Genomic DNA, 25,020 nt, shown 5'->3' on the forward strand with positions numbered 1-25,020 from the left:
GCTAAAGACCTCCGGATGCAGAGACCATTCGCCTTGTGAAGAGTCTGCCTGCTCAAAAAATCTGCCCCCCAATTCTCCACCCCTAGGACACAGGCTGTCATGATGTCCTGAATTTTTTGTTTGGCCCACAAAAAGATCCTGCACGTCTCTCGCACGGCCAGAGGACTCCCGATGCCGCCCAGGTGATTGAGGTACATTACTGCTGTGTCATTGTCTGACTGTAGATTCACTGTCCTTCCTCACAGCAGCTTGCAGTTCCAACACATTGATTGGAAGCTTGGATTCCTCTATGGTCCAAAGACCCTTAAAGCGGGCATGAAAAGCCACAGCCCCCCAAAACTGAAGGATGCTGTCTGTTGTGGTCAATACCAGATTGAGAATGGATGCAGCGATTTTCCCTCTGCAGCCAAGAAAGTAGCGACTAACGCACCTTTGGAGAAAGACATCACTAACTAGAAAGACAAAAATGAGATCTGTTCCACTTTGGGAAGAGCGCCAACTGAAACCCTCTAGCATAAAACTGAGCAAACTGTACCATCTCAGAAGTAGATAACCATATTGCTCAGAAATTTCATGCAGAAGTGCACTGAAGACTGTCTGACCACAGAGACCTTAACATTCTCCATTAAGCCCAAGTCTTGATTGGTGGCAAGAAGTCTCTAGAATCCTCTTGGACACATCAGCCTTCTAGGCCTTCATTCAGGGGGTCAGAAGAGCTGAAACTGCTGAGACCAATATCCTAGCCCCAATCAGCCCCCTGTCCAGAGCTGTCTCTCCCAAGTAGTCCATAGCTCTCTGAATTTGCTCTACCAAGGGGAGCAATTTAGACCCCGACTTGCCAGCTAACAAGCCCTCTGAAAGCTGTAAAGACCACCATTCCACGACTTTATTCACCCACGCAGGGGCGTTTTAGAGGCTCCTGCCACCATTAAAATGGACTTAGGAATGCCCTCTACCTTACAGTCCGCAGCATCCTTAAGTGGGGGTGCATTGGGAATGAGGATGGTAGTTGTCTTAGACAACTGCACAACAGGGGGTCGACCTCGGGAGAAGTTTCCCATTCCCATTTATCCTCAGAAGGAAGAGGATAACAGTTCTGCAGACTATGGGACAAGGGGACAAGTGGAACTTCCGGTCTGGCCAATGACTGAGCATTAAATCTTTCCAGGATGTGTGCGCTACATGGAAAAGCAGGAAGTATTTTCTCTGCATGCAAATAAAACTCTGTCTGCACCCCAACATGCTGTATCCAGGAGAAAATGTGCACCCTGTCGCTGGGTTTGCTCCTAATGGTAAATAAGGGCTTACGTAAGGATCTCCTTTATTTTGGCTGTTCCCTCAATGTACAGATCATTTAACCTCTAGGAAACACAAAACAGTGTTTGTTTCCCACATCTACTCTTCTGAGTACAGGACGCGACGCGTGGGACGAAGTATTGGGGATCATGTCAGTTCTAATACTTGGAAGAGGGGTGTTTCATATTAAAAGAAAAAGTGCTTGTGTTGACATCTCAAGTATTTTTATTAAAACTATTAGCAATCAGGTATGTAAACAAAAATAATGGTAACATTTAATAATGAGTCATCAGTTTATTAGCCGTGAGCACACAATAGTTTTGTAAATAAAGAGGATCAAGGGACCAAAACCTGTACGAGATGGTGATCTCCTATTGGCTCCTCACCCATAACTAAAGAGCCCCTGATTTATTGATACCCAAATGCAATCAGATCTAAGTATTTTACTTTACATCTGGAAAAACACCGATAGTGCTAAAGTAAAAATATTGGGAATGAGAACAAAAGAATACACCATGACTATGTTCACCCATTGAGGTCTGTTGCTTTGAACTCAAAACATAAGGAAAAAAAAATTTGATATATTAAAAACGCTAAAATATAAGAGTATCATTCTGTACTCCAAACTGGAGGCTCCATTCTTACACCCATACCATTGTTTATTTATTTTTCAGAAATTATTATTTATTATATCATAAAATTAAGCTATATAAATTATGCAAGAAGAAAAACAAAAAAACAAATCTGCAATACATTTCTGCACACAAGTCTAAATTATAAACATAAAGTTCTGTGTCGCGTGAATCTGTTCTGATATACACAGTGGGACCAGGCATGTTTACCACTTAATTCTATACCAGCGGGTCACACACTGCAGTCCGGTCTCTCGTTACCATTTTGTTGGCTGAACTATTATTTATGAGAACGTAAGTCTATCAACTTACTAGGAACCAGCGACATCACTGAAGGTTTATAGTGAATTTAGAGGCTGCATCTTCACAGACATCGCTGGTTCTTAATAAAAGCGGACAGACTGCTTTGCCGTAAATACAGCCTGAAAAATGGCCGATTGCACTGTGTAAGGGAGCGGATTACTGTAAATTTGTTGTGCAAACCCCACCCAAAAAAATAATATAAATTAGAAGGGGCCATCTAAAGTATATTCTGATCCCCGTCCTTTTACAGACACTTGTCAAAAGCGTTATCGTGTTAGAACTTTATGCGTTGGTCATGAGTTTGAGGCATCTGGGTGAACGTTTAAACCAATTCTTGTGGCAAAAGTACACCATGTAATTTCCTATCCAGTGAAAGTGTGGAATTCATTAAAATGCTCAACGAAAACATTTTTATCCAACAGTCCACATTAGAGCCAAGCATTTTACTCAGAAGAGTAAGTAGTTTGGGAAGGAGTCCTTAAAAAATGAAAGAAAGAAAATATCTGGAAGGGTAGAGTTTCAGCTGAGGATTCCCAATCCTATGGTTATAACAATGTATATCGATGACCCAGAAAAAGACAAAGGGACCTCTGGAGCCAGGATTTTTAGCTTGTTAGCCAATCAAACCAAAGGGAAACTTAGGAGCAGTCAATTCTTGCAATATAGAGTACAGAGACAGCCTCTCTTTTTATATACACTGATGCTAATTACAAGCTGTGGTATATATAAAGAGATGGGATAATATGCTAACAGTTAGGACATCACAGCATAGAAATAGGCCATGTATAGAACGCAAAACCTGCCCACTCCTTGCAGCAAAACAAAGCAACATAACCACCCCCCAGAAAAGCAATCCTGCTCGCATTGTAAGGAATGTCCTCTAGTCTCCGGTGGCCGCTGGGTAAGGACCAGGCTTCTCAGGTGTAGCGTGGGCAGTGGACAGGAGGGTTGGGCATGTCCAGGACTCTCCTCCTCTCTTCAAAGTCATCGGTATCAGTAGAGTCATCGTCATGTAGAAAGCAATCATTGCAGCTCTCGTCCTGCGTACAGGAGGGACAGACAGAGTACGTTAAGTGCGGTGGGAACTAGCACTAATGTGAGCTTAGTCTTCTTTCATGTCCTGCTTAGTTTTCAGGTAAGTAACTATTATTTACTTACTTCATTGCTTTACCTACCTAACTTTTTTGGGTAGATTTATCAAACCTTCTAAAAAGAAAAAAGTGGAGGTGTTGCCATAGCAACCAATCAGATTCTAGTTATAATTTATCCCGTACATTCTAGAACATGATAGCTAGAATCTGATTGGTTGCTATGGGCAACACCTCCACTTTTCCTTTTCATAAAGGACAAATCTGTCCCTAATGTTTTCAAACCAAGTATGACAAAAGTAGTTTATTTTCATTATCCGGTGATTAATACAAAGCTGCCCACTGGATATAATTATATTCCATTCTCTTTCCAAGCAAGAGCAGATGTGTCAGAGACAGCTGCGTTGTAAGCCAGTTAAACACGGAGGCTTGAATCACTTGTTGTAACTTGTATATACTCACTTCACTTATCAGAACTAAAGACATACAAAATCATTTGTTCTACAGTATAAATGTATTATGCATTGCCCTTCCGGTTAATAAAATTTAAGCAGACCTGAAAGTAGTAGACCATCGTCAATACTCACTAGACTCTGACTGGCCCATAAATGAAACTAGTTGCAGATATAGAACAGTCCGTGAGGACAGGCCCTAAGTAGTATCTGCTAAGCACCCACTCATTCTGCACTAATAATGGTTGAAGGATAACTTAGGGAGCCACTTAGAACTTGCTAATATCATGTCAAGTTTAACCATGATCTCCACACTTTATATTTCTTTGTCAACATTCCACCTAAAAGTAAGAGCACGTACCAATCACTGATATTATTCTGCAACCGTATGAGTGCAATAAAGCACTGAGCAAACATTCCTGCTGCAAGAAAAGTCAGTGAGCTGTCAGGAAGGCACTGCAGGAACCATATTGCTGGATAGTCAGTATTTCTGTTGCAAGATCTATAAACAAATTATACAATAAACTCTAAGAACAGGCTGAAGGTCGTATTCACAGCAGGATGTTCGTTGCTAATCCAGCAAAATAAACTGCTCCAGACAATTCTTCTGACTGCAGAGAGCAGGTATTTCCACACAGCACTCACAAGTGCTATATTTCACAAGGATGCAAAAAATAAAATAAAAAAATAATAGTGGTTGACCCTATATTTTCCTTTTTTATGCAATGCAAACATTAATTGATGAATATATATATAAGATATTATTGTCTGAACTTTTCAATCTAAATGTGTCCTGCCTCCCAATTAACCCCATCAGTAAGTCTGTGTCTCTTAGGAGGTCTGAAAGACAAAGGGAGACTCAATCAATGGGCACCTAGCTGACGCTACTTACTGTAGTGATGGTGGACACTCGAAACGTGGGACACTTCATATGAAAGCGAGGGATGGTGACATTGAAGACCTCACTCTTCTTGTCCAGCCGGTGGAAACTATAATATCCCTCCATGTACCCGGATGTTGTGGAGAAGGTGGTGCAGCTGGTATACTCATAAGTTCGACCTGCTCTCAGCTGCGGGTAATCTCCTAGCAGCAGGATATAAAGAAAGGTTTGAGACAGAACCATGGAAAAGGCCAGTACATGGGTTAGTAATACAGACAGTCTCAGATAGCAGGGCGCCTTCTCTGTTCAACAAAACAAACTTTATCAGTGCATTTGTACACAACATAATAAGGCACAGGGGGATGTGAAATTAGGACTACAGAGTTTATGATGTGTAGCGGTCTCATTCTGGGTACGTACCAGATTATCTTATAGTTCAGATCAAGAACAAGCAGATTTTGTGAATTAGAGGAAGCATCAGAACTGGGGACTTCATCATAAGAGCAATTAGACAATCGTTATCCAATCAAGATTCAGTGAAGATGGGGTGTGTCCGAGGGAGGGTTGGGAATGGGATGGGGAAGGCCGGGGGCAGTGGCCACATACAGGCATATTTGTTAAAATTATATAAACAGTTTTAATAGCCTTGCATGATTATGGCAGCGTGTGTGCAACGAGTGACCAGGAAACATAAACCACGGCCCCTAGAAACCCTACCTAAATTCAATCAGCTGTGTTGGAAATATCTGTACACCCGTTGTCGCTAAACGCTAAGAGTGATCACAACTGTTCAGTGTGACAAGGTTGTGCGAGTGTCGGGTGCTAGTCTTGGACGTACAAGTTTTTCCGTTTTCTTTTAAAGTTTTATTGTTCTGTGTGTGGTTGAACAGCCGACAGAATCAAGCGTTAGATCATCTTTGTTCAGGTACAAACAAGTCCTGCTGAATGTGGTATTCTTAAGATGAGTGGCTGTGTGTTTATCCAGCTTGCAGCCTACGACCTCCAGTAATATCCCACAGACAGACGGACCCCTGTGACTCTCACCTACAACTCCCGGGCCCTGGACCACCTCTACATTTCCTTTGGCGTTTGTTATTTTCCAGTAGCGGCTCTCCAGCTGACACCCGTTCTCCGGCAAAGCATTTTTAGCCATCTCCAGCCTAGAAAATAAGAGTAGGAGTGAAAATGCTGAATAGCCAAAAACTGACAAGAATTCAAAATTCAACATAAAAAAAACCAAAAAAAATGTTCTCTTTACCGTTTGGGGCCCGATTTTATTTTTAAACAGACGTTTCAGACATTTATTGTGCTTTGGTTTAACCAGGAACAACATTTATTTGCACTACTGGGAAGAGGGACAAATCGAGCTCTGTTTTAGTAGTATAGTAGAATAAATTATTTTATGGGCATTATATAAAGGGGCAATAATTCTTTATTTAGAAAAGAAAAAAACAGCCAATCTTAGTTTTTCCTACATTTTGCAATTTTGGCCATTCTCACTTTCACACAACTGAATCAGTGCCAGAAATGTAAGACGTCTGCATTAGATTTACAGTGTTCAGTTTGAACGTTGCAAACAGTGACCAGAGAATTACATGGATCAGTTCCTGGTCCCATAACTAAAGCCACTGACAACTGGAGGCCACGGATAGAACCATTAATAAAGGAAATTTGCATTTGCATTATTGACATTTATAAATGTCCTTCTGGCAGAAGCAGCCCAGGTGTTGCAATCACTTACAGAGAGGGCATCACGGTGGCTCAGTGGTTAGCACTTCTTCCTTACAGCGCTGGGGTCATAAGTTCGATTCCCGACCATGGCCCTATCTGTGTGGAATTGGTATGTTCTCCCCGTGTTTGCGTGGGTTTCCTCCGGGTGCTCCGGTTTCCTCCCACACTCCAAAAACATACTGGTAGGTTAATTGGTCGCTAACAAATTGACCCTAGTCTCTCTGTCTGTGTGTGTCTGTGTTAGGGAATTTAGACTGTAAGCCCCAATGGGGCAGGGACTGATGTGAGTGAGTTCTCTGTACAGCGCTGCAGAATTAGTGTCGCTATATAAATAAATGGTAATAATAATAATAATAATATTAGAGAGCGGAAACAGCCACTGTGAGCAGAACCAATATTCATAGCACCGTACCCTGTGTGAACTAGTAACATCACTGCATAACTGCTTCCTATACAAGGTATAAACTACATTTTCATTAATATTGGTCCAATCATTAGGTGACTCGGAACTGACAGGTGGCACTTGTGAATGCCGATTGTGCCCAAAAATTGCCCACCTCTACTAGAATATACTATAGTAACGATGGACAACCAGATACACTTCAATGGCTGCATGGTACGGCCCTCTAATCCTCAAACGGCCACACATTACCCCTAATCACTATAGCAAGTTAAAACAACACATTTAATGAAAGTGACGCCTATTTGTAATAACAGATCAGCAGGTATTAACAAGTGTACAGGCTATAACAAACTAATCTGACAATGCAGGAAGAAGCTGAGGGCCGCAGGGGAAGGCTCGGTGGGCCGCATGTTGCCCATCACTCTACTATAGGTTTTAAAATGCAAATTATTGCTTCAAGGGGAAAAAAAAAAGAAGCAGATCTTGAATTATATTACATGCACCTTAGAAGCAGAGATGTGTGAATGACATTAATACATGGCTGTACGTGTCATACTCACTTGATTCTGTATGTGAAGAAGTAATGTGGAGGGTGAATGGAGCTCAGCTCGGGGAGAAAGGAGGTGGAGACTGACACGGTGATGTCATCTGTAGTCGCCACACAGTCTTTGTCATGCTCGTACCTGGTGGAGAAGCTGGGTGTTAAACTAGTGTCATACACAGGTATGTTACATCTCACTTACACACAGGCACAGAAAGTACAGCTCTGTCTTTCCAAGTGTGCGTTTATGTAATTATGTCAGTGTATTGTTTGTTTAAACCCCCCCAATGGACCTACCACACACAGTAATAGCATTCAGCCATCAATTCACTTGTAACTGGTGCCTCATGCCTCACTAATGTCCCAGTGAATGCCTAGGCTGCACTCCCGTGAGCCCAGTCCGCACTATACTACCCGCAGTGATGTACTGGGAGACAGAGGACTCCGTCCCCACCTTCTACAGCAGTGTTGGCTAACCTGTGACACTCCAGGTGTTGTGAAACTACAAGTCCCAGCATATCCTTCCAGCAATACGCTGCTATATATTGGCAAAGCATGCTGGGGCTTGTAGTTTCACAACACCTGGAGTGTCACAGGTTAGCCAACACTGTTCTACAGCATAAACAATAGTAAAACTGTATCCTGATGGGAGGAAAGACACTTTCTAATGCAGACACATTTCCCCCGGGAATAACTTTTTATTTTGTAGTTTACCCAAGTTAATTTTTTTTTTGGGGGGGGGGGGGGGGGGGACGGGACGGGACAAATGGTACATTCTGTTGGCAGCATATTATGATAAACATCTCTACTATGTTTTTTACTTGATTATTATATGGGACGGGGGAGGGGTTCGTGTTAAACAATAGCACTAACCCATGTTTTCACCCACAAATAAGTAAACCTATTGCTACATTTTTTTCTTCTACCGCTAGAGATACAGAGTACGTATACTTTATTAGATTATGCAGTGTTTTATATTATAAAACAATACTCAATATGTATTTTTGCTTACTTTATTCCCATTTGTATAAATCGCTGATTAGAACATGTTTAAGTTTTAATAAAAATCAACTGGAACATTACCTTATAGGTCACTAATATCTAAGCTCATGTTAAAGCATATTAACACAAGCTAGAGAGGTAGAGAGATTATCTTGGTCTTATTATACCTAAGAGCTCATCCTCCTCTATGGTATCCCACAGCGGGATGTACAGTTATGTCCTGCGTGTGAACAAATGAACATACAAGTGGCTTTATATAAAGAGCTACAAGTAGCCCTTAGCAAAATACATAGCTATAAAAACTATTTGCCCCCTTAGCATTTTCCACATTTCCTTTTCTTACAGCACAGAATAAAAATAAAAAAAACTATTTGGGAATTCTTACGACTGAGCAATACAAAATACTCTGTCCGATAAAATATAAAAAACAAAAAAGTAAAAAAAAAAATAAATAAAAGCAAATAAGTTGAATTATTGTTTTCATAATAGAATTTGTCAAAGTATTCTGTTCAAGGTCACAAGGCCCGGTCTGCCGGGGTCATATATACAGTCAGTGCTGGGCACAGACACTGGGCGACCACCCCCAGGGTATCAGAAGACGGCGGCATTTCACATCGGAACAGTTTGAGTTTTGGGTTTAGCAGTTGCGTTAATGCACAAATTGCCCAAAAGTGCAGCATAGGCAATATAAAAGTATAAAGAAATAAAGTAAAAAAACAAAAGAAAAAAAAAAACTGGAAGCTAACACTTCTGGGATTTACTGAATTAATGTTATATACACCTTGTCTGATACCCTAAAAGTAACTAAAGTAGTGAGTGCTGAGTCCACGCTACCTGAAGATCTGGTCCCTGATGATGGGATAGTCACCTGAGACAACATGCTCCACATACGTGGTGAACCACTGGGAGAAGGAGGTACCTGACATAGAGAGAACAGATGAGAGTAAGTATGACACGCATGGTGACAACAGAGAACACACGCTCTCCGACGGCTGTAGTGTTTCCAGATTATCAATCACAGACACAATGGGGGAAAATAACAAATTAGTTTTCTTCGTACCCCATAGAGGCGCACAGGAAAACCAGTGATGTTTGGGTACCGTATTACCCAGGAATGAGCGCAGCCGGACATCACGGTGACGTTCAGCGGAAATTACATTTACCCCCAAAGTGACTGTGCACTAATAAATAACCTTTATATAACCCACCTGTGATAAACATGTCCAGGGCAGCAGGGTTATGTGCAGTCTGGTCCTAAAACACAAATCACCCGTCTAAATGTGGGTTAGATACACTAGGTATATGGGTTAGATACACAGGGAACAAAAGAACAGTCTAAGAATATCGTTAGATACATTCAGGAGAGTATCCACAAAACAGTAACAGATGAGAAAGTATTTAGGAAATACACCCTCTGGGTCTATAATTTAGTTTTGTTTTTAATCAAAAAGTGCACAAGGTCCAATTATCCACTTAAAAATAATTATAGTCTATTCCCCCGATAGTAATTTTAATTTTTTAGACCCTTAACTACCCAGAATCTGTCTATAGACCCACGTAACATTTTTGGTTCTGGGTGGAATTATGTGAGATAACAGAAGTAAATTCCCTGCACTCCGGTGGGTGCTGCGATCTTGCTAAACAGGATCGAAGCCGGTGACAACACTGTTATCCGAATGGGAAGGTCATTGGGGAGGAATCTTAACAACTCTTGAACCCTTAGAGCCGCTGCAGGACCCACTGGATCAGAGGACCAGGAAAGTGGATATAAGTGACATTTTCCATTTCTCACATAATTCCACACAAAATGACAATTTCAGTTTTGGGTTCTTATCACCCGTTATCAGGGACCGCTGGCTGCCCGTGTAACATGAGGTGTGAAGTCACAATGAATTTGACAGGTGATGGTACAAATACTCTTCCATTCTCAACTTTCAATCTCAATATACTGTCCCATTGGGAACAGTCACAATAGAGATTAACTGCATTCGCTTGATGTACTCAAACTAGAGATCAGAGTCCTATGAGACCTACAAGTCTTCAGTATGCCTCATACTGAGAGCTGTGTGTGGCTCCGAGGCCCTTTAAGTGGGCACGGGGAAAGTACAAAACAATTGACGTTTCATTTTAATTGTCAATCTGAAGGAAAGTCTTTAATTTCTAAGTATACAACAAACTCTTCTCTTTCCCTGGCTCCTACAGGCAATATAATCATACACAATTCTTATTAGCGAAGTGGCATTTTTCTTGGTATTGTAAGCAGGTTATTATACTAATTGTGGCCTTAATTGCAACTGTGGTTCATAAGGTTCAAATGAGCGCAAAGATGTCTCTGCTAAACTATGATAAGATCATTCACATCAGGCATCACACGACCAAGCCTTACCGGGCACTGATAGAATATCTCATTGCGATACCTCCCTTCAGCATCTGCCAATGCCAGGTACTGGCTGAGCCCCGTGTGGATGCAGAAGGTGATCGGCAGGCACTGGTTAAGCCCCATCCTGCGCTGGAACCCACCCGCAGCCGTGTCTATGTCCAGCAAGTCCTCTGACCGGTAATGGTTTGACAAAGCCATGCTGCCCATCAGCCTGGGATACCAACATAGAACATAATGGCATGAGAAGAGCCAGAGGACCAACACAGTATCTTGGCACATTGAAAACTACTGTAAGATTCAGCCCTTCAATTAAGAAATAACTACTACCACCTCCACTCTGCGTCTCACCCGGGCACTACGAGCTTCTGTCCGTTGTGGATCCGCAAGGAGCAGCGATAATCATCGGGAATTTTGCACCCTATTCGTTCTTCGACAGCGTTGAGATCTTCTTCCCGTACTCCAGCTGTAGAAACATCACAAGGAGTATCAGCCAATGAAGGCGCAGGGTTACCCAACTCATTAGTTTATTCTACTCAACCGGTCATACTCTGAGGCACATTAGGTAAATATGCATTTACTTAGGATTCCAAATTGAGTTTCAGAGCCACTGGCCTACATTTAATAAAAGTACAAGTTGGCTTTTGTAAAAGTTATTAGTAACATTTATAAATATTTACGGAAAAGTTCCAAGAGATTATAACAAATAAAAATACTTGTGTGTTCCTTGGGGAAGGGAGATATTTTCCTAGGTGAAGCAGACTTTCTGTCAGTAACTCCACAGTAGGGCACAGCACTCAGGCTCTATTGGCTGGTAATATAGACCAATCAGCAAACAGATATAAGATGTAGAATATTCACAGGTTCTGCCAAGGTATGGGGATTTATTTTTATTTATTTAGAGATGTTCACTGACCCCCGTGTTCTGGTTTTAGTTTTGGATCTGGATTAACTTCGTGTTTTGGTAAAACTACCCTTACGTGTTTTGGTTCCCGATTCTTTTCCTAAAATCCCTATTTTGTTTTGCCAAAAATCACATATTTTTGCTTCCCCCTCCCCCCCCTACATTATTATTAACCTCAATAACTCTAATTTCAAGTCATTTGCAGTCAATTTTGACCACTTTACAGGTCACAATATTATTTCCACACACTTTCAAACAAAGATTGCAGATTTAGAAGACCAAGCCTGCCAGACCTATTATTTGTATTTCAGCAATGACAATTAGCAATGGAGCTCTCCTGAATATCACTGGAGACTTTGAAGAACACTGCTACCCCCTCCTCTTTCTATTCTACCTATGACGCTGCCCAACTGCTCTAGAGACTGCCAAGAACTGTGCTACTCCTTCTGTGTCCCTCTGTGAAATGGCGCTACATCGCCGTGGAGGGCGATATTTATAGAATCCAAAGCTCGCGAGATCCGACGATGTAACAATGACGTTTTTGCCTCGTTTTCTATTCCAAGGGCGCGCAAAAGTACCGAGCCGGCTCGGATCTGTTTAGTTCGGGTGTGTTCGGTTCTCGGGGAACCGAGCCTGAGCATCTCTAGATTTTTTACATGTGCATAACTGAGTGAAGAGCTGTTCTATCTAAAGGGGAGAGATAGAACGTAAGCAGTAATAGAAAGTACCGTTCTGAGGGCTATACATTCATATTACAAACAAGTTAACCCGTGCATGATACTCATGCATTCTAGTCAAATCAAGCTACTTAAGGTGTTAAAAAGGTTCTTGTCATGCATTTGGGCCTAGCCCAGGCCTCCTCAGGGGAAGAGCGTTACTTCCCGACGCAAGCGGCCTTTTTAATGTGTGTTCATGAGGTAAAATTACCTCACGAAAATGAGTTTGACCCCTCAACTCGTAAATTTAGCCTTTACTACCCCTCCCACGGGGGGGAAGGGGGGGATGATGGAAGTTAACTGACTTGACTATTCTAATTTTTTTGACAAATAATGTCAGTATACCAAATTTCAGGTCAATTGGATGAGCCGTTTCTGAGAAAATTGTTTTTTCCACACACACACACTAACGCACGCCTCTACACATGTGTGTTCATGAGGTAAAATTACCTCACGAAAATGAGTTTGAGCCCTACCAAATTTCAGCCCTTTTTGATTTTTTTTCCCCACACACACTAAGAATTTAGTAGATCAGTGTATAACTCTGGCCAGCAGGTGGCGCTGCAACTTGGGTTTTTTTTCCACACACACACACACACACACACCACTAAGCATTTATATAGTAGATTACTACACTTATAGTACAGTTTATTATACTGCAAAAAAACATGCAACTGATAATTCAGCTTCACAGAGTCTTTATTCACACAAGACCTTCCCTAATTATATTGCTGGTGACTAAATAAGAACGTTGTCTGGTGAAACCCAGGGGAAGAGCTGTCAGAAGTACCTTTAAGGGAGCTGATCATCCGCGGGCAGTGCACACCCAGATACTCTTTGAGAGCATCCCAGGCAGCCTTCAACTTGGCATAGTGATGTATATACCGGCCCATATCCAAGTAGTATTCCATAAATGTCGCCTTCCAGCTTCGGTTCTTCTGCGTCTTCTTGTCCCTTTAAGCAGAACATGAATATTTTTATTTCTCTGGCACATTACATTACATTTTTATTTGCTGTCTACATGGACACACACCGTGTCTGAGTGAAAGGGTACAGAAGACAGTCCTTTCTGCATGGCGGCTGGGAAAGAGCAGATCATGTTGCCTCTGTGATAGCGGTAGAAGACAGACAAGCAATGCCCAGGAACAACGCACACTTTTACTGTACTGTCTTTATACCACAGGCATCAGTCACCATACACGTCTCTGAATGGGACTGCAATGAGAACATGCATGGGGCAGCACAGTGGCCTAGTGGTTAGCTCTTCTGCCTCACAGTGCTGGGGTGATGAGTTCAATTCCTGACCATGGCCTTATCTGTGTGGAGTTTGTATGTTCTCCTGTGTTTGTGTGGGATTCCTCCAGGTGCTCAGGTTTCTGCCCACACTCCAAAAACATACTGGTAGGTTAATTGGTTATCAAAATTTACCCTAGTCTGTATGTGTGTGTGTTAGGGAATTTAGACTGTAAGCTCCAATGGGGCAGGGACTGATGTGAGTGAGTTCTCTGTACAGCGCTGCGGAATCAGTGGCGCTATATAAATAAATGGTGATGATGATGACTGTATATGAAAGTGCATCAGAAAGAGGCTTGTTTTCAGTTGCAAGTTGAATGGGTCAATTTATATGGTTTCTAGGCAGTCTGGTAATTATACAAAATGTGACGGGATGAAACTGAAGGTCTCCTTTGTACGCAACCATTGTAGTTCACATGGCAAAGCCAAAAAACAGCATCCCCCCATCAGCCAACATGTCACCAAAGAATATTACTGTCCTCAGTTTATAACTATCATTTATCGCAATCTATCGGGACAAACGTTATAACCCTGCTGCTAAAACCTCAACAAAAAACTTCCCAAAATTTTTTTATGATAACAATTATCAATTAATATATTTGTATATTCTTTACAGAACTATGAAGTTACTTACATTGTCCTCATGGGGTCACTGGCAGCCATTGCCATAACCCCACTTATCTCCGGTGAAAGAGAATTACAGGACAGAATTTAATTAAAAATCAGAAAAATGTAACAACAATCCTGGATGATTTGTTATAACAATAGAAGCACGTTCCCGTCACTCACTCTGACACCAGCCAATACTTCCGGCAAGGCCGCTTCCACAGAGGATCATGGCTGGAGAGTTGGTTAAGTCTTCGGTTAACAAGGCTACAGCTAAAACAGAAAGGGAAGAAGAATTAAATGAATGTAGGAAGAAGAGCATCAACCCATATCAATGCTACAATGACAGAGCTTACTCAAAGTCCAGGACCCCCCTTCCGGCAGTGCTGACAGCCACCCCTTCATCCTGGAGTTTATGAGAACACAGCGCTGATTTGTGCGACGATAATATTGAATGGATGGCGTCTAGCCCCTCCAGAGGGAGTTAGCACTAGCCCGCCGATTCTAGGAAGAGAAGATCCGCTGACCAATAACTGTTACTGAAGACTAATATATCTAGTCACCGGTATGTTAACTGAGATTATGAGAACTTGTGGTTGATACGCAAATAAAATATATCTCTATACTACGGGCATAATATATGGGTTTGCCTTATTTCATTAGCACTCGCTGAAGAGGACGAGCGTAGAGAAGAATATTCATTTCCTACAGAAGTCTCACTAAAACTAGAAGACAAAGCTTTAATTATGGTCGAGCATATATAGGAAACAATGAAATTTCACCATTGCTGCAGATTTAAACGGCTATAGAGAAAATAAAAACCATAGCTATACACATTTCTCAGCAATCTATTTTGGTAAAATAAACAAAAATATATTTGGATTTAATGCACTTGTAAACACACATATACATGTCTTGCAGCATTACATAGTCAACAAAATACTTTTTTGCCCAAGAGGAATATTTTGGGGAAAGAGGTTTCTAGGATCTTCAAAAATTATTGCATCACATAAAAGCAAAGTCGTTTCCTATATTTATATTGATGATCCCTAAATGCCACTTTTTTATTACTTGACAAAAATTCACGACGGCCTCATAAATCCACCTTACAAATCTATTATCTCAGGTATTATCAGCACAACTTTACGATTTCCAAGTTTATAGATTTCAAACAATTCTGTGAGGTTAAAGGTATGTCATTTCAATTTACTAAAGGATTATGCGGAAACTAGTTTTGATCTTGTGAGTGGCGATGTCCAATGATTGTATAATATTAATGAGACACGACATTAGTTCCTGGTGAATAGAGCGGCTGCGTAGCTTATCCAAAGATGTGGGACGAATTTTCACAGAAATATGACAAACCAGTGTAGTTCAATCTCATATATAATATATCAAAATATATTTGGGGTTTAATTCGCATGAACCTTCACTTGCATCGTACAAGAGCACGTTACCTGCGTTGTATGCTCTCTAAAAGCTTCTTGTTATTGACATTTTCACTGCACTTGTTACATGTGTCACAAGTTCTGTAATGCGCAGATATTTTGGCGTTTTTGTTGACACTTGGGGGTATATTTAACAAACGGCGAGTTTGAAAAAGTGGAGATGTTGCCTATAGTAATATTCTAGCTATCATTTATTTAGTGCATTCTACAAAATGAAAGCTAGAATCTGATTGGTTGCTATAGGCAACATCTCCACTTTTCAAACCTGCAGTTTAGTAAATCTAGCCCTTGATCATTACCAAAAGGTTCGCCACCAGTCTGACTGCTATTCAGCCTGAATCACAGAACACAAAATATTAAACTTTTAAAGAGAAGACAGAATGTGGTCTCATTTCTACAATTAATCAATGTTTTTATGCAAATCTCCACTCTTTTCCCTCTCATCCCATAGAGATTCGAGAAAAAAAAGGAGCGGAAATTTGTTACCACATTGCCCGGCAATTTGCGCAGCCGGACATCGAGCCACCCGGCTCTTGGAGTCCTATTATAACAGAATTAAACCATTGTTTCTCCTACTATAACAGGCACTATGTGAGCACTACAGCCAGCAGTGTGTGTTAGACCACTGACCACCAGTCTGACCAGTCCTGGCAGGTGTGGGCAATAACCTCTGCCCCCAGCTGGCTGCTTCTTAATGCCACCTGGCTGCCAAAATTTTCTGGGGAAAACACTGGAGTTTCCCTATAAGTATCTAAAGCCAATAGTCTATCAGCACGCCATTACTAAATATACTTGTCAGTTTTAAGTACACCTACGAGTAACATTATACACCAATGCTCACCAGCTGTTGCAGCAGTAAAAATCTCAGATGCGGACAAAGCATGCTGGGACATGTAGTTCCACAGCAGCTGGAGAGCCCCAGATTGGTTACTTTTGGTATAAACAAGAGACTGGGGCGGAGTCACTTACAGTACATGTGGAATATTGTAGCACAGATGGGTTAGGTTAGTGGGTCCCAAACTGTGCGCCTAGGCTCCCTGGGGTGCCTCGGCGATCTCACAGGGGTGCCTCGGCCAGGGCCAGTGGTAAGCAAGGCGGGGGACTACTTGGTAATTATTTTGGCTTAGGGGGGCCTTGAAAAAATTATGGAGACCCTAAGGGTGCCTTGAACTGAAAAAGTTTGGGATCAACTGGCTTAGGTTATCACTGCACAATGCTGATACAAGTGTTGCTGTGTATCTCCAAATTAATAATGTTTATGGAAGTGTAAGTTTGCTGAATGCCAACCAGTAACTGGCACAGACAGGCACAGGCTCCATGACATGTGCGATGGGTAAACACAGCATTAGACTGTATCGGGGCCAGTAAGAGGTAATAGTTAGGAAGAGGAGGAGGCGCTGATAAGAGGGTTGTTTACTGCATTCAGGATCTGTCTCAGCAAGATACAACCCCCAGGAGGGCCTCTGATAGCTATCTGCAAGCCATGTTTTATCTTCCTGCACCACAAGCCTCCTCCACATGTAAACATACATCATGCATCGCATGTTCCTCTCCAACCTATGCCTGTCTGCCTCTGTTGTCATGTCTTAAGCTGAATCCTGTCTACCTAACACACATGGATTCGTATCAGTATCCATGCAAGTTACATCTGCTAGCTCATAAAGAGCCATGTGTGTGTTATTATGCTTCATTATAAAGATGTAGCGGTTATTATCTGTGATGTATTCATGTACGTCATATCTCAAGATTTTTTGCAGGGTGCTACTGAAACTGTGGTATCTTATAGATAAACGTTGATGATGATCACAGAATATATTGTCACATAGTATATAGCTGCATAAAACAGCAATAAAAGGGCATAGACAGGAAAAGAAAGGGTAATAATACACTACAAAAGCAAAAGGGTATGCCTGGCCAACCTATGGCTCTACAAGTGTTTTTAAACTACAAGCACCAGCATGCTTTGCCAGGAGATAGCCAGCCGATAGCTGGCAGGGCATGCTGGGACTTGTAGTTTCACAATGTCTGGAGAGCCACAGGTCGGCCCGGCATACAATACATAGAACAATAATTCACATAGAAGAAAGGATATTAGCCAGGGAAATAAATGTTAAAAAGTAACAGAAGACATTTATGACAAACTGGTGCGCAGATAACAGTGTACAAAAAGGTGCCGTAATCTACTGTATGCAGATAATAAGCTTTCATTTCTAAGCTGGTAGAAAAATGAAAACTAGCATCTGATTGGTTGTGACCTGTTAACATTTTTTGTAGGATTTTGTTTTTGTTCTGAGCTATATGGGCACCAGTTTACATAAATATCCCCCAGAATGTTGGAGAATAGGATAACGGTGCACACGGAAACATGACAATAGAGTGGGGAAGCAGGAATGATATGTGACAATTTACAGGGGAATGATACATATACAACAGACATAGATAAATGACAATATACTGGGGAACAGGGGAATGACAGACACAGATAAAGGACAATATACTGGGGGGACAGGGGAATGACAGACACAGATAAATGACAATATATGGGGGGACAGGGGAATGGTGCACAGTGTTATGGATACTGGGGGGACAGGGGAATGGTGCACAGTGTTATGGATGCTGGGGGGGACAGGGGAATGGTGCAGTGTTATGGATGCTGGGGGGGACAGGGGAATGGTGCACAGTGTTATGGATGCTGCAGGGGACAGGGGAATGGTGCACAGTGTTATGGATGCTGGGGGGGGGGGGGGACAGGGGAATGGTGCACAGTGTTATGGATGCTGGGGGGGGGGGGGGACAGGGGAATGGTGCACAGTGTTATGGATGCTGGGGGGGGGACCGGGGAATGGTGCACAGTGTTACGGATGCTGGGGGGGACAGGGGAATGGTGCACAGTGTTACGGATGCTGGGGGGGACAGGGGAATGGTGCACAGTGTTACAGATGCTGGGGGGGGACAGGGGAATGGTGCACAGTGTTACAGATGCTGGGGGGGACAGGGGAATGGTGCACAGTGTTACGGATGCTGGGGGGGACAGGGGAATGGTGCACAGTGTTACGGATGCTGGGGGGGACAGGGGAATGGTGCACAGTGTTACGGATGCTGGGGGGGACAGGGGAATGGTGCACAGTGTTACGGATGCTGGGGGGGACAGGGGAATGGTGAACAGTGTTACGGATGCTGGGGGGGACAGGGGAATGGTGCACAGTGTTACGGATGCTGGGGGGGCAGGGGAATGGTGCACAGTGTTACGGATGCTGGGGGGGACAGGGGAATGGTGCACAGTGTTACGGATGCTGGGGGGGGACAGGGGAATGGTGCACAGTGTTACGGATGCTGGGGGGGGGGACAGGGGAATGGTGCACAGTGTTACGGATGCTGGGGGGGGACAGGGGAATGGTGCACAGTGTTACGGATGCTGGGGGGGACAGGGGAATGGTGCACAGTGTTACGGATGCTGGGGGGACAGGGGAATGGTGCACAGTGTTATGGATGCTGGGGGGGGGGGACAGGGGAATGGTGCACAGTGTTATGGATGCTGGGGGAACCGGGGAATGGTGCACAGTGTTATGGATGCTGGGGGGGACAGGGGAATGGTGCACAGTGTTCTGGATGCTGGGGGGGACAGGGGAATGGTGCACAGTGTTCTGGATGCTGGGGGGGACAGGGGAATGGTGCACAGTGTTATGGATGCTGGGGGGGGACAGGGGAATGGTGCACAGTGTTATGGATGCTGGGGGTGACAGGGGAATGGTGCACAGTGTTATGGATGCTGGGGGACAGGGGAATGGTGCACAGTGTTATGGATGCTGGGGGACAGGGGAATGGTGCACAGTGTTATGGATGCTGGGGGACAGGGAATGGTAGACAGTGTTATGGATACTGGGGTGACACGGGAATGGTGCACAGTGTTATGGATACTGGGGGGACAGGGGATGGTGCACAGTGTTATGGATACTGGGGGGACAGGGGATGGTGCACAGTGTTAAGGATACTGGGGGGACAGGGGAATGGTGTACAGTGTTATGGATACTGGGGGGACAGGGGAATGGTGTACAGTGTTATGGATACTGGGGGGACAGGGGATGGTGCACAGTGTTATGGATACTGGGGGGACAGGGGAATGGTGCACAGTGTTATGGATGCTGGGGGACAGGGGAATGGTGCACAGTGTTATGGATGCTGGGGGACAGGGGAATGGTGCACAGTGTTATGGATGCTGGGGGACAGGGGAATGGTGCACAGTGTTATGGATGCTGGGGGACAGGGGAATGGTGCACATTGTTATGGATGCTGGGGGACAGGGGAATGGTGCACAGTGTTATGGATGCTGGGGGACAGGGGAATGGTGCACAGTGTTATGGATGCTGGGGGGACAGGGGAATGGTGCACAGTGTTATGGATGCTGGGGGACAGGGAATGGTGCACAGTGTTATGGCTGCTGGGAGACAGGGAATGGTGCACAGTGTTATGGCTGCTGGGGGACAGGGAATGGTGCACAGTGTTATTGATGCTGGGGGACAGGGAATGGTGCACAGTGTTATGGATGCTGGGGGACAGGGAATGGTGCACAGTGTTATGGATGCTGGGGGACAGGGAATGGTGCACAGTGTTATGGATGCTGGGGGACAGGGAATGGTGCACAGTGTTATGGATGCTGGGGGGACAGGGGAATGGTGCACAGTGTTATGGATGCTGGGGGGACAGGGGAATGGTGCACAGTGTTATGGATGCTGGGGGGACAGGGGAATGGTGCACAGTGTTATGGATGCTGGGGGACAGGGAATGGTGCACAGTGTTATGGCTGCAGGGGGACAGGGAATGGTGCACAGTGTTATGGATGCTGGGGGAGGTACTGACAGGTCCCTCCAGGGAGCACAGAGATAGCTGGAAGCACTGATACACAGAGCAGCACACACCCATCTATACACATACACATATACATATATATACCTGAGCAGATCCCGGAAGTCCAGGTGGGACAGGATCAGCAATAGAGGGTCAGACGGGAGATCTGCAAATCCCAGCTCACTGGCCCCCGCCATCTTGGAGGCGACCAACTGAACACTCGCAACTCTTCCACTTCCCATTGGCAAACCCCGCCTCCCCCCGTCTGATGGCCACGCCCCTCAGACAGTCCTAATCTGGAAGGTGACACTACGGTAAGGGCGGGGCTAAAGGGTGACACTATGTTCTGGGCGGAGCTAGAAGGTGACACTATGATGTGGGCGGGGCTAGTAGGTGACACAATGATCTGGGCGGGGTTAGACGGTGACACAATGGTCTGGGCGGGGCTAGAAGGTGATTATTGTGTTCCTGAGTTATCAGAAACTCTCCCTGAACTTTGTTTTGAGATCTGTCATAGATACATTGTAACTTAATTGTGTATTAGTGGTTTTCTATGTATTTTCTATATAAGTAGTATTATATGTATGACTATCACATTGAGCAATAATTATGATTAGAAAATTAGAAAAGAAAGACACAGAAAACAATGACCCACACAATGTATTATACGATTCTCCTCCATATTGTGATTTTTTTCATGATTATTTAGCAAACCATAACTGTAATAAATGTGTTATTATTATAGCTAGGATTATATATTAAGCTTTTTATATGCACCAATAAGGGCAAATAAGCTCCGCTTTACTATGCTTCAATTTTGCAATTTCTTGCAGTGTTCAGAAATGTTATAAAATGCTCAGAGTTAATGTCTTTTGACATTGCGCCCAAAACCCTTTATGTTATGTGTATCACTAATACTTATCTAAACAATAAACACAAGGACACGAAGAATAAATTTGGCAAAAGAAAGGTCGCAGTCTATTTAAATAATATAATTTCTTTTTTCAATCTAATTTAAAACCGCTCTTATCACTGTCCCAAGAATCCAATCTTTAACCATTGGCCGGTGCTAAACCCGACTGCCCCCCTCTGGACTGGACATTGACATGCCTGCACCAAGGCCAAGGGACCCTCCAAAGGAGAGGACCAAGAGTCGTGTTACTGTGAAAGGGGCAGTGTCGTGCGGCCAATAAATAAATAACATATAAATAAATGGTGATGATGATGATAGTAGAGGCAGGTGCTGAGGGAATATTAAAGCTGCGCCACCACCTATAAAAATATTTTACTAATGCGTCCCTCCCCTTTGCTGGAGTCTCAGAGGCTGCTCTGTGCAGCCATTTTTCCCAGGGCTTCTCTGTTTTCCTCACAGCCTTGACCGAAAATCTGGGGGTAGATGTAGAAATTGCAGCTTGTGATTGGTCCTCCTGCCCGCACACACCCCTTTGGCACCCTCTAAGGGCGGCTCTCGGAAAATGGGTTTACGTACCTTCGGCTAGGGGTGGAAGATGTGTTAATACTGTATAATAATTCCATAAGTGGTAGTGCAGCATTTACTGCATTCCCTATCGAAACAGTGGCACAGCTTTAGGTCTAGGTCTGCATGGCACTAATTGTTAAAGACAATCATATGGGGTAATGTTCTTTAAAAAAATAATCCAAAGGACGTTTATAAATGTAGAGCACCCAGTATGCTGTCAGCTAAATAGGCTTTCTCTCAGCCAGGTACCTTCACAGGGGCAAACACAGGATTTGTAGAGGGGGGTTTCCACACCACCCCACCAGTGGGCGTGACCAGCATGTATGGGGGAGTGGTTATAATTTTAGACAGTGCTTGGCTGCTCTCCAACTCTTCCTATCCCCATAATATACATGGGCAATGCTGCGTACACTACTGATACCTTTTCAAGCAGAGCTGGGTACAGCGAGAGCAGGATCCAGCCACCTCAATTATACAGTGCCCCAGACTTGGAGGGGGGTTTCCAGGCACTAGGACCCCCCCCCTCAGTTTGTAAAATGCAGTGAGACTATAATAAGCATGTGCAGGATCTTAGTCCTTGGTGATCTTATGTAAGTAAAAGCTGCCAGCCCAGGAGAACGTTGCTCTGTTTGGAAAGTGCAGCTTAGTTTGCACATTTATAAAGATTTCTTAGGTGAAAAAAATAAATAAAACACAACTAAATGTTTTTTAAAATTATCTTAAGATGAGACATATTGACAGAAAATTGGAAGATAAGTTTTAAATGTGGTGCAGGTAAACAAAAATGTCACAAATGTGTCTGATCAGGTGACTGTGCCCTGACCAGAAAACTTTTTTTTTATGTTAAAGCTGCAACTGTGTATGCAGTTTAAATGCTCACCCTGTGACATCAGAATTTCAGCACATGGGAGGTATCAGTGATTAAAAAAATGTGGTAGGATAAATGTTAAATATGTTGGGGAAAAACAAAAAACAAATGGATGACTTTTACTCCAAATACACTTTTATAAATGTACCTATATTTAGTTAATTGTTACTATTCCTTACTGCCGCCACTAGATGTCAGCCTTGGCGTGCACAGCAATGACCATTTGGCATGTGTTTGGCACAGTCAGAGAATTTGGAACTTGATATCACAGTGATAAATCTGGACAGGTGAAAGGGCAAGTGTGCCGTCATTTGTCATCTGTCTCTTTCCAGGAACAGCTGATTAATATTCAGTGACCTGAAATTACATTTGTTCAGCTATAATGGACTATGACAAACATCTATAAATATAATATTATAAAACATCTTTATTGCTAAACCTTTTGAAATTCACTGTTAGTAAATCATTAAATCATTGCTTCCTGTAGTACAACTGTGACACAGTTACACTGCATGAATGTGTACACTTTGGTCCCCATTTTCGGTCCATACTGATTTACTAGATTTACTAAACTGCTGGTTTGAAGAAGTGGAGATGTTGCCTATAGCAACCAATCAGATTCAAGATGTCATTTTGTAGAATGTACTAAATAAATGACAAAGATGATCTGATTGGTTGCTATAGGCAACATCTTCACTTTTTCAAACCCGTAGTTTAGTAAATCTAGCTCTGAATGCGGTGGGTTTTGTACTGGTGTGCTTGGATTGCTGGCGGAGTGCACATCATGGTTAGGAGACGCACTAGGCAAAAGTGCAAATATTACATAAAACGCCCTAACCTCCTACTACTTTTGAGCCACCATTTTATTAAATGTAACCTTTCAGTTTTCCTAAAATACTTCTTGGTGTAGCCTCAAAATTTCAAATTTTTTTTATGGAGCGAAAATGGCTGTGTGCCCCTCCACTAACAAGGACCGCCCCTAAAATGACGCCTCTGGAAACTACAAGTGTCCCTAGGTGTGTAGATAGGTGGAAAAGTCAAATGTCCAATCTCTTAACATTAGACGCTCTCTATTTAAACATGTACAGACTATATAGCGCCTAAGCAGCAGGATGTTTCTACAGTTATGTTTAAAGCAGCAGAATACTGTCTCAGTTTTGCATTTCGGAAGCACTTACCAACCTTACCTGTATATTAACCACAATTCATGTCTCCTCCTACTTCTGTGAACGGCTGCCTAGTGAGTCTGGTTCTGAGAGCCACAGTCTGTGGGCTTCTTTGTGAGGGTCCATAGTAAAAAAAAAATCTGGGTTCCCATTAGACGTCTTATCTCAGATCTACTCAGGCCTGTTTAAAAAATCAAGCGGAGCTGACTTTTGAAAAGAAGGGAGCATTCTCATTGGTGGGGAGGTGAAGGAAGTCGGATTTTAAATTAAGGGTCTTTAGTTTGTCGCAGCTTAGGGTAGACTGAATCCTTAATCAAGCCTTGACATCCACAGACATACACCAGCCACACATGGGAGTGATTCTACTGCTTGGCCCAACTGCTGAGTCTGAGAATCCAGATTGGCCACCAAACTTACTCTATCATGAGTTGGGCCTTTAGAAGATTACTGCACATACAAGCCTAAAATGGTCATCTTTCCGCTGCATTTACTAATGCGGCTGATAATTATAAGATTGCGCATACTTGCCAACTTTTCCTCGTTGGCTTCAGGGAGATCCCGGGGGAGGTGGTCGTGCGGGGTGGGGCTTGATGAATCGCATAATTTTGGCCCCGCCCCTAAACGATTGTCACAATTTTGGCCATTTACAGGAGGGGATGATTTACAGGAGGGGATGATGAGATATTTGCATCATTAAGCCCAGCCACTCATCTATTGCGGGGGCGAGAACGGGAGGTTGCCCTGCTTTCCCGGGAGCCCGGGAGGTCTTCCAGAAATGCGGGAAAAGCAGCTAATGAATCTCTAGAGACTAAAGTGTCTTTTATATTTCTGTCTCCATTACTGAAGTCATGTTGTCTTATCTGTCAGTCTAAATCTTGGTCTCCATGAAAATGGCCACCTCCATAGGCATCAATACATAGACATAGGACACAATTTCTGAACTGTGTCATCATACCACAGATGGCGAAGCCAACCACGTCTTGTACTGG

At 43.2% G+C, this 25,020-nt stretch overlaps 1 protein-coding gene across 1 annotated transcript; it reads right to left on the minus strand.

Annotated features, from left to right (window-relative positions):
- Positions 1 to 1,570: 1,570 nt before the first annotated feature.
- Positions 1,571 to 20,766, minus strand: FBXO3 (F-box protein 3). The gene is made up of 11 exons (XM_075188300.1): positions 20,623 to 20,766; positions 14,408 to 14,497; positions 13,116 to 13,279; positions 11,057 to 11,171; positions 10,715 to 10,919; positions 9,537 to 9,582; positions 9,163 to 9,247; positions 7,346 to 7,468; positions 5,696 to 5,811; positions 4,664 to 4,854; positions 1,571 to 3,271 (listed from the first exon to the last, which is right to left on the minus strand). The coding sequence occupies exons 1-11, from the start codon at positions 20,757 to 20,759 to the stop codon at positions 3,149 to 3,151; spliced, it is 1,395 nt and encodes a 464-aa protein (XP_075044401.1). The 5' UTR covers positions 20,760 to 20,766; the 3' UTR covers positions 1,571 to 3,148.
- Positions 20,767 to 25,020: the final 4,254 nt, after the last annotated feature.

This window comes from Mixophyes fleayi, chromosome 10 (genome assembly GCF_038048845.1).
Source record: "Mixophyes fleayi isolate aMixFle1 chromosome 10, aMixFle1.hap1, whole genome shotgun sequence".
Classification (NCBI taxonomy): Eukaryota; Metazoa; Chordata; class Amphibia; order Anura; family Limnodynastidae; genus Mixophyes; species Mixophyes fleayi.

Coding starts and splice junctions, on each gene's coding strand:
- FBXO3 (XM_075188300.1), bottom strand. CDS start 20,759: ATGGGAAGTGGAAGAGTTGCGAGTGTTCAGTTGGTCGCCTCCAAGATG. Junction 11,172..13,115: donor GATGATCAGCTCCCTTAAAG/GTACTTCTGACA, acceptor ATGTTTCTACAG/CTGGAGTACGGGAAGAAGAT. Junction 9,248..9,536: donor CCTGGACATGTTTATCACAG/GTGGGTTATATA, acceptor TCTCTATGTCAG/GTACCTCCTTCTCCCAGTGG.